Here is a 14,332-nt window from a genome sequence, read left to right on the forward strand (position 1 = left end):
TTTTTTTTTAAGTTCATTAAACATGGAGTTCTGCTTAACAGCCTAGATTTTTAGGGCATTTTGCCTAGATTTTGTTTAAACTGTCCCTAAAGCTATACAAGATCCCAGAGACTATTTTCAGAGATAGAAGGTTTTCTAGCCCATTATGATCTATTTGTTATCCTCAGTATGGAAAGAAGGTGGTTTCTAAAGAATGGAGTTGTAGAAGCATGTGCTGTATTCTGGCTCTAAAAATACTTTGGTGCGGCAAAATGTGAGTTGAAAACTTTTCTTCTGGAAGAGAAGTCTTCTCAGTTTTCAAGAGATTAGTTCAGGTGTTGTAATAACTGTCCTTTTTAATTTAAAAGAAACAGTCTTCACAACAGTTGCCTTGGATTTTTTTTTCCAGATTAGCATCTGATTTATGTTGTGAAATAGTGGACTGTCTGCCTTCTCTTTGTATCTCTAGCTTTTAAGTCAATAGTCAGTTATTTGAGGGAAATCTGAAGAGTATATTTCCATCTTTCAGGTTTTAATAAAATGTATTAGGTCCTTCAAAAGCATACTTATGATGATCGTGAATATGGAATAGCATTTTACTAGAAAATGTCAAATTTGCACTAACAAGACATTTTTCATTAGCGTTGTTAAAAAATAGCTTATCACAGTGAGGAAGTAAGGGTAGAACATGTTGAAAGGAAGAGAGCAACTCCCCTGTGTAATCCTGCCTCATACTGTCAATCTTGTTTATCATTGTGTTTATACCAGTTCATAGTGACATATGCAGACACACGGTCAAATATCTGTGTATATACATGATTTCCATATCTTTCCACTTGAGCTGACTTTCAGTGAGTCAGCATTTTCGATGGTAGCTAAGTGTTTCAGAGACATTTGACCAATTGCCTTATAAAGCTTACAGCATTATATCAAGATGCCTTCCATCTAGGGTTAGGCTTTCTTATTTAATGTATCCTTTTAGTAAATATTTCTCCTCCTGTGTGAAAGAGGCACTGAGGACTTGTATTAAAGCATTTTCCTTGTGACCTGCAAAAAGCACTTGCTAAAAAACTGAGTCAGAAGAGAGAATCCTACTGAATGACAATTTAAAGAACTTGTAAAGTGACTTCTTATCAAATGCTCCCACAACTATTAGATTTACTCCTGGATGAAATAAGACTTCCTGAAACTTATGCTGGGTAGCAGTATGTGTAGCTTCCTTGTTCTTAATGTCTAATTACATGTTTCTTGAAATAAGTCTCACTGAAGTAGCTGAAAGACGTGTCCTCAGAAGAAGTCATTGCCACTTTTGCCTCACTCTTAGAAACACAAATCTCTTGTTCGTACAGAATATCCATCTATTGCTATGCTAAGTTTTCTGCAGAACTGTTCCCAATGGGTCAATGTCAACAGCAGACCTTTCTTTTCCTCTCGTAGTTCCAGTTTTGACATAAGCTGTATTGTCAACTTTGCCTCCCTTAGGTCTGATGAAGAATCCACTGAAGACAGGGGAAGGTGAGATGAATTTAACAAAGTCTAAAGAGGAAAGACCAGGTTGAGAATGCATCATGAAATACAAGTGCTCTTACCTAACTTCACCACCTCACATCTTGTGAAATCTTAGTAGATTTAACAGACCCTCATTCTTTCAGAGATGAGAGTGTGTGCCATATCTCTGTTTTCATTTAGAAATCCCCATGGATCGGGGACTGAATTGGAAACTTTTTGTATCTGTCCTTGTGGATTTTATAAATAATCAGTATACTGACAGCACTGGTTAATGTTAAAAAAAAAAAAAAAAAAATTAGACATTGCTTATTAGTGGACAAACCCATCATTTTTGCTTCTGGAGATAACAGTCAACACATGCAATCTTTAATTATAATTCTGTGTGCTAAAACTGTACACCTTGCTGTATTACGTGTCTTAACACAAGGAGACTTTTTTTGAAACACATTGATATGTGCAAAAGGGTGCATGCACATTGGTGTTTTAGTTTGGATCAGAAATGTATTTTTGAAGTCCATCTCTGTCATCCACACTTTTTATGTTGTGATTCACATAATGGAATAGTTTTGCACAACACAAACAGAATTCTTTCCCATAAAACTAATGTACCACATAAACAGACTTGATTATGCTGCAGCTGCTAATGGGTGTTCAGTCCATGGGACAAGACTAGAACTAGACCCCTGTCCCTGTGTTTGTAGTGTTGATGCTGATCTTCAGCATTAAACACTTCACTCCACACATTCACACCTACTGTGCTGCACCTGCTTACTAACACAGGACTCACCCTGTTTTCAAATGTGACCTTAGAGCTTTGTATTTAGGTACCAAAATGTTGCTGAAGATCCTGTTGGCTTTTGGTAAGGCTTAAGCTCCTTTAAAAACTCAGAGTGCTGTAGAAAATAAATCCTGGGCTCCTAAGGTGGCATTTGCAAAAGTACCGTGTCTTACAAGGATAACTGCTGAAGTTTCAGAAACTTAAACTCCCCTGTGCTCTCTGCCTTACTGTGGTCAGACTGCTTTGTGGGTTATTTTAATCTAAGTACAAGTCATACTGCGTTTTAGGTGGTAGAACTGCAGCAGCCGTGCTCACAGTGGGTAAAGTTGGGTAGAGACTGAAGAATTCATTAGTGCTATCAACCTTGGAGAATGAAGCACAACTTTTAGAAGTTTAGTCAGAGCCACCTAATTCTGTCTCCTTGGTGCAAGCTTGCCTTTGTCTAAAGTGAGAGCTTTTCAGTGGCACAAGTGGTTGCAGTGATGGTGACTTCTTTGAACAATTCCAGGGAGGGGGCATCCACAACATCTCTGGGCAACCTGTTCCAGTGTTTCACCACCCTCACAGTAAAGAATTTCTTCCTTATATCTAATCTAAATCTTCCCTCTTTTAGTTTAAAACCATTACCCCTTGTCCTATCATTACAAGCACTGGTAAAAAAACTGCTCTCCATCTTTCTTATAAGCGCCCTTTAAGTATTGAAAGCCTGCTATAAGGTCTCCCCAGAGCCTTCTCTTCTCCAGGTGGAACAACCCCAGCTCTCTATACCTTTCTCTATAGGAGAGGTGTTCAATCCCTCTAACTGTTTTCATGGCCTTCCTCTTGACCTGATCTAATAATACTCCAGGTGGGATCTCATGAGAGCAGAGCAGTGGTGGAAAATCACCTCCCTTGACCTGCTGGCCAAGCTTCTTTTTATGCATCCTTCCAAAATCACTTTTCACTGTTTTGTTTTGGTTTTTTTTTTAATTTATCTGCTTTAGTTGCAAAGGCCCTGTAAATGGCACAGTTAACTTGCAGCATCAGTCCTCAGTATTGTCAAACACAAATTTCAACATGTTTATCCAAGTCAGACACAAGTCTAGAGATGGACAACCAGATTTCCAACTTAGTCGAAGGTGTAGTTCATATGGTGGGAGGTGGAACTCACATGCTGTTTCCCAGTAGTGCAGAGGCAAAGCCAATAGTTGTAATCATTTCCATAACATATTTTGTGCTCCTTCTGACTACAAGCTGAACATCAGTCAAATGTCTTACCAGGTGGAACCTAAAAGTTCTCCTAGCTTTTCCATTTGATGTTCATTTGGGGGGCAAAATAGTAAAATTTCTTTCTGTCTTCATCATTTTTGTGGCATCTCCAGAACTGCTCTTCAGCTTACATAAGGAATCTTGTAGTTTCCATGAGAAACAGAATCTGAGAATTGTTCTTGATGATCAAATCCTTTCCAATGTTTCCTCAAGCATTTTTATGTTTACATCAATCTTGATTTTTAAATTTTTTTTCTAAATTTTCCTCCTCTTACCTTTTTCCAGTATTTGTCAGTGGACCTGAATACTCAGTTTAAGGCTATTGAGAGTAAAGTATTTCCAGCTACTTTTAATAAATGCTGCATTTTGCATGAACCCTGTATCTTCAGATTTGTTCTTTAAACTGCAAATTTTTTGTTCAGTTTTTACTACTTAAGTAGATTTTGTGGCATAAGCAATTTTTGATCTTTATGATTTGGGAAATTCTGAAGATTGCTGTTTGTCCCAAATGAGCCTGGTGTTTTGAAGAACTGTCAGAAGAATGTAGAATAAAAAGGTCTGATCAGTATAACTACTTCAGCAAAATTACTTCCAAAGTTTCACTCACTAGCGTGTTGCAGAATCCAAAGAACTGATTACCCTTGTATGTCTCGTAGAAGAACACAATTCTTTCCTCTTAGTAACTTTTAAGAATGCTTGAATTTTATCTGGTTTTGTTGCTTAGGTATATACTACTCTAACTTTCTATTCTGGAGCTTACACTGACTTGATATATGAAGATCTGAGAAAGCCATGTTTCTCTAAGCTTTTCCTCTGTTACCCTGGCTCTTGATGATATCTTATGATACCCTGGCATAACAAGAACTTGATTCTTCTCCTCCTTTTATGGTTTTGGCTAGGAATTAATTCACACATTGAGAAGTAAGTGTAGTGGGCAGGATCCTTTAGTCAAGCAATTAGGGGCACCAAGGAGGGCATTAGTGGCTGATGCTGCACCTGAGGTAGTCTAAAAGTCTGTTGTGGTCTCAAGGGAGGTGGTGTGTTGTCAAAGATTTTGTCATAGAGCTGTAAATTTGGCTCCTGGTGTTCCCTGTTCAACCCGCAACACCCTCCTACATGAAGATGGTGGTGGAGATGGTCTGTATCTGAGTCAGAATATACTGCTAGTTACTGCTTTTAGCATATACACCAATCTGGCAGAGGGCCTGTTTATGCTTTTAGTATCTAGTAAGCGTATGTCCCCTTCTCCTGGACCCCTTCAGTGGCAGATGTTTAAAAAAAAAAAAAAAAAGCTTTGGCTTTCAGACAAGGGAGTTGGAAGAGCCTTTAATAAAAATTAAATTGCTAATTCAGATTAAAATACTGGTTTTTGCTGTTCTTTAAAAACAAAATGGCATGTTTTCCAGCCATGAACACACACACCACTAGATTTCCACAGTTTTTATGTTCCCAGTTTGAAATACTCTGTGCATGTGTAAATATTTAATCTGAAACGCTGAAATCAACTCTTAAATGGGATTGTATCTTGTCCTACAGCTACTCTGAAGGGCACTCAGGATGAATTAAACAAGAAAGCACTTCAGACTTTGGAGAGGTGAGTAGGAATCTTGTGGATACTTGCATTGTGTATTTTTTTGGATTAATTCAGAGTAATTGTTGATTTTAATGCTTTTTTTTCTTCATTGTAAGGCTTCCTTGCCTGGAAGTTTAAAAACAGTTCAGTAGGTTTTAGCAATAGCCTGGCAAAACCATTCCTGTGATGGCTAAATGCAGTGATTATTTGGTTGAATATTCAAAGGTAAGAGTACCTGTTCTGCCACTAAATAGTAATAACCTTGGCCCGAATCAGCTGCAGTGAGACCTACAGTGCTGGGAGATGCAGCTTCCTCACATGATGCCAGCAGGCAAATGCGGAAAGCTAGATTTGTCTCCATTCCTGTGTGAAGCAGGCTTCAACTCCTAATTCCCTCATGGTGGCGTTCACCAGCAGGGTGTAGGTTGCTATGGGGTGACCTGGCATTAGTGTGCTTACTGGGGAGGGGATGATTGCTGTCCTAACGGGTGTTTACATGAGCTGTTGTATGAAAAGGGGCCTATGAAGCTAGTGGTACAAAGCAGTCACCACCACCTGTTCTTCACCACTGTATTTTGTTGGGGGAGTCTGATACAGTGGCTTGGCCCTGAAAGTATCTGTGAATTAAACTCCTCTGTAACTACAGTTACCTCAAACAAAACTTCCTGGGTTAAAAACCTTTTCTGTCAGTTCTGTTGTGGTAGGAAGGTGAGGTGTGAGCTTCCTGACCCTGTTACAACCAAGTTACACCACCCAAAATACACTAGGTGGTGTTTGGGCAGTTAACATTGTAAATGTAGATGCCTACAGGTATCGGATGGCAACTAAATGGAAGCATATATGGTCTAAGTCTTGGCTGAAGTATCTAATTCGGGTTTTGTGTGGTCATAAATACATTACAAAAGTGAAAAAATTTGAGATCTCTGGTATCTCAAAGTACAGATGAAGCAGGTTGAAAATATTACTGGATCTTAGCTGTTTTTCTGATGCTAAGCAAGAAGGAGTCGCATGTTTGTCTTGCACTGGTTTTGCAGTAGTTGCAAAAGCATGTAGTAAGCTGAAATCACAGACAAAATTCTGGATATTTACCCTGTGGAGATCTGAAAGATAAAGTTTTAAAAAGCCATTTATTTGGTCACTTTTTAGATCAGGAGTATACTTTAAGTCGCACTAGTTCCTGGACTCCAGTGTAATACTTTCACTGCTGCCCAATTTTGATGTAATTGCGGTGCTGCAGTGCTTTTAAACTGCATTTATTTTTATTCTTTGACCTTTCCCACTGGTTGTGGCTTGTTTTCATGGTATCTTAACTCTAGCTAGGAAGCAGACAAGCTTCTAGCCAAACATTAGGTACTCAAACTTCAGCCAACAGGGATGTTGTGATAGTGAGCTGGTTACTAATATCTTCCTAAATGCCCAAGTTTGGTTTCTTTCTTATTTTTACTCTTCCTTATTTTTCACCTGTTTTTAAAGTACATGTATGATCTCTCAGACCATGGTTTGGCCTATGGCCATCTTTCTAAGGGGCCTTTTCAGCTGGAAGATTGGATCAGATGTTTTTCTAAAACCTTTTGAAGAAACTGAGCAGTAAAGTAACAACTCTTTGTTTCTTTCCAAAAGCACCATTAATCTCTTCTCCCATACACCCATGTGAACTTTCCCATGTTATTTATTGTTGGAGAGGCTACTGAAGGTTTCACAGGAGCTGCTTGCTAAAGAGGTGGCTCATCCTGCTCCAACAGCTTAGGGCAAAGCTGGCTTCTATCTTGTGGAGTCCTGTTGTTGTTTGCTTTTTGGAGGTGGTTTTGTTTTTGTTGTGGGGTTGGGGTTTTGTTCGGGTTTTTTTAAGTGGGGGGAGAAATTAGTGACTTGCCTGTACCAATTACACCTTGATGTCTTTGTCATTGCTTCAGAATCCTTGAGTGCTACCTTGACTTTCAGAGTTACAGGACACATTCAGTCCATATTAAATTAATTCATTGTAGAGCCATTAGTTATAAAAGTCAACTCCAATGGAGGTGGCTGCCATTAAAATAGTGTGTGATTTGTTTCCTGAAGTAGTTCTTTGATTTTTGTTTGTTTGTTTGTTTGTTTATTATTGGCAAAAGAATAGTTTTGGCATGGTTTTTAACCACCAGCCTTGTGAGCCTGTCCTTTCTCCCTCATAAGGATGTTAATCATGCTCGCTTTGGGCAGGGCGATGCAGGTGCAGGCTTCCCTGGTGTCCTGGAACAGCCCAGAAAGGGGTGAGGAGTGTTGCTTGGCTATGAGGGACCTTCCTCCTCCCCACTTCTCCCATGTGAAATGACTTACCTGTGCTGCAGAGCTAGGAGTGAGCTCTGTGGGTCAGTGAGGTGATAATCCACTCGTCCCTGGGCTAGGCTGCCAGTGTGGCATGAGCCAGTGCTCCTAGGTTAGGTCCCCAAAACACTATCTTCACATTGCCTTGGTTATTGCCTTCTCCACAGGCTAGCAAGCTCAGACTGCAGTTTCATGCTTAGCGTGCTCTGACAGGGACAGTTCTGCCCTGGTTGTCCATCCCTGTTCCCTTGCACAGGCCTGTGTGAAGGGCCTATACATCTGGTCCTGGAGACACTGCAGCCTTCACTAGCCAAGGGATCGCTGCAGAACACACTGTTGCCTGCTGTGGACTAGAAGGTAATATCTAAGAGGTCCCAGCTTGAGATGTAAGGGCCTTGGTTTTGGTCCAGGCTCAGCTCCTGCCATCAAATCCTTATTCCTCCCTCAGTGTCTTCCCTTTCCAAATTAGGAGTCTACTGTCAACGATTAGATTAGAAGCTGCAGGGTGGAGGATGTTTTGTGTGTTGGAGCACCAGCTCACGTCATGGGATCCTGATCTTTAGTCCTCTACATACTCATAGTCACAATAATATCAGAAACAGTTATTATTTTTTCAGTGCTAACCTAACCCTTTCCTATTGTTTGAAAAGTGGCAATATAGGAACAAGTTGGACAACTATCTTCCTCACCTAAATTACTTAAAATAATGCTTTAACAGGTTTGTCATGAGTTAACAGCTACTTTTTCCGTATCAATTATCCAAGTTCCAAAACACAGAGTGGCATTTAATGAAGGAGCATGTAAGTTGTATAACATCCTGGCAGTTGTGTTTCTCATACTTGTTCCTGTGAGCCTGGCTTAGCCAGGCCAGCATTGATCTGCTTTTTGTCTCGTTTCGGTGTGCTCCCCCATCACTGGAATAGTTTTCTGTGGGAGAGGACTGGGTTTTGTTCTGTGCTTGTGTGTGACTCATGGCAAAGGAGTTCTGCAAAGTACAATCTAACAGTCACTTTTTTTTTTTGTATTGTGTGGTTATCCTTAAAGAGCACGTGACTTGGCCCCAGAAGATCACCAAATCATCCTCTACCTCTCACTGCAGCTGGCTCTTGTCAGACAGGTACGTGCAATAATTGGCAACCACTGAGTCATGAGAGGGTGCGAGAAGGACAGTCCAATTGAACAAGACACAAACTTGCTAAACAGGGTCCTTTCCTTCCTACATTGTAATCGATAACAAGCAATCAGAATATGTTCACATAAGGTTTTTTAATTATTATTTTTTAAATAGTAATTCTATAGCACATGGAATGACCTTCTCTAGGGCATGCATTCAGTTCTAACTCCTGAGCAGTGTTGTTCCCTCTTGGAGCAACTTTGTCTGTGTGGGGCAAGTGAGGTGTGTTTATTCCTGTTCCCTGGTATCATGCTGTGTCCTGCTGCAGGCCGCTCCAGAGGCTCTCTCATTACTGCCCGGTTCTGTATCATGCCAGATCACACGCTCTCTGCACTGGGGATGGGTTTATTCCATACTTGGGCACATTCGGTGTTAGGCTTTGACGGGTGCTGGAGCTCTGCAGCGAGTGGGATTAGTTGGCATTTGAATGCTGCTGCAGGTGTTAACTCATAAAAAATTAAGCTGATCAGAAAATACACTGCACTGCCTTTCAGAAAAAAACATTTGGGCTGTGCTTTATTTTTCTGTCTCTTCTTTTTATGATTGGGATGTGTTTTATTTCTTTGTCCCTTCTGTTTAAAAGCCAAAGTATATTGGAGCAGCCCCTATTTTCTAAATGCTTCCCTAGCTAGATTTGAAATTTCATCATCATAGTTTCCTTCTTTGGCAGGCTTTCTGCTTGCTGCAGTTTTCTCTCCTTAGTCTACACTACAGAGTCAAAGAGTTGGATCCTTCTTACTTTCCTGAGCTAATTAGGGGACCTGTGTGTTCATTAGGTTAAACTAATTGTTCCAAGAGAGCACACTCTTGATAATGTCACTTTTGTAACCCTTTCATAATGATCAGTGTGTTGTGAGGAAGCTTGCAATAAGAAAGGATAATTAAAATGGCTTATTTAACTTTCTCATCTGCCTACTGGCTGCTTTATGATGCAGTTTATTCAGGGTCTTTCATTAAAAAATGTCCAGCTACCCTTCTTTCTCTCACAGCTTTTGCCTCTTAGGGAGGTTGTCTGATCTGCTGCCTCTTCTGCTTCTTGCCATGAGTAAAAGCATTACAGCTTTTCACTGCTATGCTTAATAAAATCAAGATTTTTCTGGTCATTGGTTCTTTGTTGTTTTCACAGTTACTGGTTTACTGCATTTTAACTCATTACCCTTTCTTTTTCATAGAACTAGAGAATGGTTTGGGTTGGAAGAGACCTTAAAGATCATCTAGTGCCACTCCCCCTGCCATGGGCAGGGACACCTTCCACTAGATCAGGTTGCTCAAAGCCCCGTCCAGCCTGGCCTTGAACACTTCCAAGGAGGGGGCATCCACAGCTTCTCTGGGCAACCTGTTCCAGTGCCTCACCACCCTCACAGTAAAGAATTTCTTCTTTACATCTAATCTAAATCTACCCTCTCTCAGTTTAAAATCATTACCCCTTATCCTATCAGTACACTCCCTGATAAGGAGTCCCTCCCCATCTTTCCTGTAGCCCCCTTTAGGTACTGGAAGGTTTCTATAAGGTCTCCCCGGAGCCTTCTCTTCTCTTGGCTGAACAACCCCAACTCTCTCAGCCTGTCCTCATAAGGAAGGTGCTCCAGACCCCTGATCATCTTCATGGCCTCCTCTGGACCCGCTGAAGTAGGTCCATGTCTGTCTTATGCTGGGAGGCCCCAGAGCTGGATGCAGTACTTCAGGTGGGGTCTCATGAGGTGGAATACAGGGTGAGAATCACCTCCGTTGACCTGCTAGCCACACTTCTTTTCATGCAGCCCAGGATGCAATATGAGCACATTGCTGGTTCATAGTCAGTCTTGCATTTGTCAGTACCCCCAAGCCCTTCTCCGCAGGGCTACTCTCAATCCACTCATTGCCCAGCCTGTGCTTGGGATTGCCCTGACCCATGTGCAGGACCTTGCACTTGGCCTTGATGAACTTCATGAGAGTCGTGTGGGCCCACCTCTCACGCCTGTCCAGGTCCCTCTGGATGGCACATCCTTTCCCTCCAGCATGTCGACCACACCACACAGCTTGGTGTCATTGGGAAACTTGCTGAGGGTGCACTCAGTCCCACTGCCCATGTGTTACAGAGGCTCTCAAATAAACAACCAACCACCAAAAATTTAAAATTTATTATTAACACAATTAACTAGCTCTCCATAAATTACAGGTTCAAACGTCTATGAGAGAACAGAACAACTTCCTAGGGTTTAACGACAACCCAAAATGCAGAACAAAGCACCACTCCCTAGGGATTAATGACAACCCGAAACGCTCTATCACCTAACAAGTGAGGGCTCTCAACCTTGAGGACCTGCTCAGGGCAGCGTCCCGACCCAAGGCACCTTGAGGAGTTTCCTTGGGCGGCGTCCCCACTCAAGGGTAGAGTCCTCAACCGCAGAATGCTGCTCCAGGGGACAAGCTCAAAATGGCTCCCCCAGGGGACTCCATTTATACCCAGGCCAAATCTGACCTGTAGTCAATAACGGCTCCCATTGGCCAAAGGCCCCAACTACCATGAGGCCCCAAGAGTAAAGGCAATCAGTAGCTGCTACACTTCAGCAGCCAAGAAGCCCTATTTTCATTGGGCGGATGCACCTGCCACACCATGTCACCAACAAAGATGTTAAACATCAGCAGTCCCAATACCAACCCCAGGGGAGCGCCACTCATCACCACTCTCCACTTGGCCATTGGGCCATTGACCGCAACTCTTTGAGTGCGACCATCCAGCCAATTCCTTATCCACAGAGTGGTCCATCTGCCAAATCCATGTCTCTCCAATTCAAAGACAAGGATGTCATGCAGGACAGTGTCAAATGCTTTGAACGAGTCCAGGTAGATGACATCATTTGCCCCTCCCTTATCTACCAACGCTGTAACCCCGTTGTAGAAGGCCACCAAATTTGTCAGGCTTGATTTGCCTAGTGAAGCCGTGTTGGCTGTCACCATATACATCCCTATTTTCCATGTGCCCTAGCACAGTTTCCAGCAGGATCTGCTCCATGATATTGGTGGACACAGAGGTGAGACTGACTGGTCTATAGTTCCCTGGGTCTTCCTTTTTTCTGTCTTTAAAAATGAGGGTTATGTTTCCCCTTTTCCAGTCAGTGGGAACTTCACTGGACTACTCCAATTGTAGCCTGTCTTTACAGTGTTATTTCATATGTCTCGTTTCATCATTTCCCTTGCCTCCTGATCTTTCCATTCAGTCTCTTGTCCTCATGTTCACTTTCTCTTTTGTCTACCTCACCTGTGTATTTTTATCCTTGATGTTCTGCCAGTTTGCCCCTGCTACCACAGATGTGTGATCTAGGTGTGTTATGTAGTGTCAGCCTGACCCCTGCAATGCTGCTCCTGCTCTTCTCCATCTAGTGAGATATAAATCTTTAATGCATGTTTGGAGAGAGAGGAGATACCTGAGACATCTTTATTTTTAGACTGCTGTAAAATATCTTACTCTTCTTTTGCCAGTTTACTTAATGATAAACATTTGGTAATGCATTTTTAATATCCTTAATTATTTAAAGTATCTAATATATTCTCTTTCTGATTAACTGAAAGATAAATGATACCTTTTTTTTTGATAGATTGCATTAACTATTGAACATCACAATTAGGGCTTTCATCGGGTGATGCTACAGTACCAATAAATCAGGCCATTCCTACACAGTAGGTTATAATATAATACCTGAATGTTATTCTTGACAAATAGGCCTTTTTGTTTCCATAGTCAAGGTCAATAAATGAGGTAACCTTACTCAACACTGAAAAATCTAGGTATCAGCTTGCATAGATAAGAGCATTTTCATGGAACAAAGCAAGAGAGGCAGCTGACTGGTAGAGTGCCAAGCAAAGTTGGAGCAATTCATCTTTCTTGTAAGACTCTAAAATATTTCCAAAAGCACTAGTCTCTGTCAGCACTGGGCAAGGGAAAGGGGAAATGGAAAAGCGTAAGATTCCCTCTGACTCACAGTAAGGATGTGACAAGAGGAGGAATGGTAATAAAAGATTTTCGCGGAGCTGGCAGTTGAAAACCACCAGCCACCAAACTGAAAGATGATGATGGTGTCCTTTGTGTGTGTGTCTCTGTGTCTTGAAGACCACTGAAATCACTGGGAGGACTTCAGTGACTCCTGGACAGTCTAGGCCAGCCCCACAGCGGTTTAGGGTGGATTTTTCAGCAAAATAGAGACTAGAATACCCTCTTCTGTAAGGTTGGTCTCAATCTGGTTTTCCCCCAGAGCTGAAGTGCCACAAGACCAAGGTCAGTACTTGCTGTGGTGGTTATCTCCACCTGCAGCGCATGGCTGGCAGCCGGCCAAGCCGATTGACGAATGACTTGTAACTCCCAACTCCTGGCGGCTGGTTCGGCTGCTTCTCCCGTTTCTGTGGTAACAGCATTTGGATCAGCAAAAACAAGGTAGAATGAACATTTTAAAGCTCACTGATTTTAATGCCTTGCCTTGTTTTTTAGCAGGCCAGTTTCTATGGAAATGACTCTAGAGAGTCAGTGCTCTTGTTAATTTTAAGTGCTGGTTCCCTTCTCATTTTGGGTGGTAGTGTTGTTTTTGACCTTGAACGCCATGTAAATCAGTATCAGATACATAAAAACAACATATGGGGGTTTCGTACCATTTTAATACTTTATTTAATTTGACCTTTGCATGAAAATAGGAAGGGAAAGACAGCCAGGGGCCAGCAGCTGAGAATTAGAGATCTCACTTATCAATTTCATCTGTGGGCTGCCAACAGACCTGAAGTTTCAAGTGGCAATGTCCAAAAAACACCTACTGCCTTCTAGAGTGTCTGGATGTAAAAATAAGATAAACATTGGTTAAGACACCAGAGAAAATATTTCAGCTGTTTTCGCTACAGCTTTTATTCTGGTTTCAAGAAGGTGAGTCTGCTGTCTTTTCTTTGCCCCAGGAGGGGAGCTCTGGTTTAGTAGGTATTGAGAGGTGCTGCTTTCAGCAACTGCTGGATGGTGGGTAGTTTTGGTCTGTGTTTCTCCCAGATCAGCTAGTGCCTCCTCTGCTGAATAGCAACATGCTGCTTTTCTGTCTAGGTCCTAGCCTAGATTTTTCTGGTGATCAAAACCAGCTTATATTAAGAATTAAGTAATAACTTAACACAGAGGTGTGTCCCTGTCTGCTTTCCTGAAGTTCTGGTGGATTGTAGCAAGTCTGTTTTCAATGGAAGCTCTTCCCAGTCGATAAAGCTTTCTCCTTTCTATAATCCCCATGCTATAAAAAGAGATGGAGAGGGTAGTTTTAATGGTTAATTAACTGTAACTCACAACTGATGTGAAATTACAAGGCCTGAAACTTCCTATTGTGAGATGCTGTTTCGTTTGCCAATCTAAATATGCAAGGACATTCTACTGTTGGGTATTATTTTTAACACTCATACCATTTTCCTTTTTATACCTACAATTTTAATATCCCAGTATTGTTTTTAAGGAAACATATAGTGTTATTGAATTAAAACCTATTTATATAATTGGCAGCCTAAACAATCCATATTGTGACATTATTTTGCTAGTGCTGCAAGATGCTATTTCTGGCTTACTGCAGTATCTTTGCTTCATAGTCAGGGTGATCTGAATATACCTGTGTGCCATGCAGAACATGTGTGGTATATTTATTAACAGACAGATGAATCAGAGAAGCATAGCATCTTCTAATTGCATGCCCCACTCAGCCTTGCAGTCCAGTTGAAAAAAGATTACTTTAAAGCGCAGCACTTGTAGGGAATTTAAACTGGCAGCCTACTTCTGATA

General features: G+C 41.5%; 1 protein-coding gene across 9 annotated transcripts in view; it reads left to right on the top strand.

Annotated features, from left to right (window-relative positions):
* Nucleotides 1-14,332, top strand: part of TTC7A (tetratricopeptide repeat domain 7A) — a 179,685-nt gene that overhangs the window by 68,490 nt on the left and 96,863 nt on the right. For 7 of the 9 annotated variants that reach the window (XM_074818080.1, XM_074818076.1, XM_074818081.1 and 4 more), the window contains 3 exons: nt 1,462-1,494; nt 5,051-5,108; nt 8,433-8,505. In XM_074818080.1, coding sequence (XP_074674181.1) covers nt 1,462-1,494; nt 5,051-5,108; nt 8,433-8,505 — 164 coding nt within the window. The remainder of the gene's footprint in view (nt 1-1,461; nt 1,495-5,050; nt 5,109-8,432; nt 8,506-14,332) is intronic. The other 2 variants (XM_074818077.1, XM_074818079.1) reach the window with 1 other exon arrangement.

This window comes from Strix aluco, chromosome 3, assembly GCF_031877795.1.
Source record: "Strix aluco isolate bStrAlu1 chromosome 3, bStrAlu1.hap1, whole genome shotgun sequence".
Taxonomy (NCBI): Eukaryota; Metazoa; Chordata; class Aves; order Strigiformes; family Strigidae; genus Strix; species Strix aluco.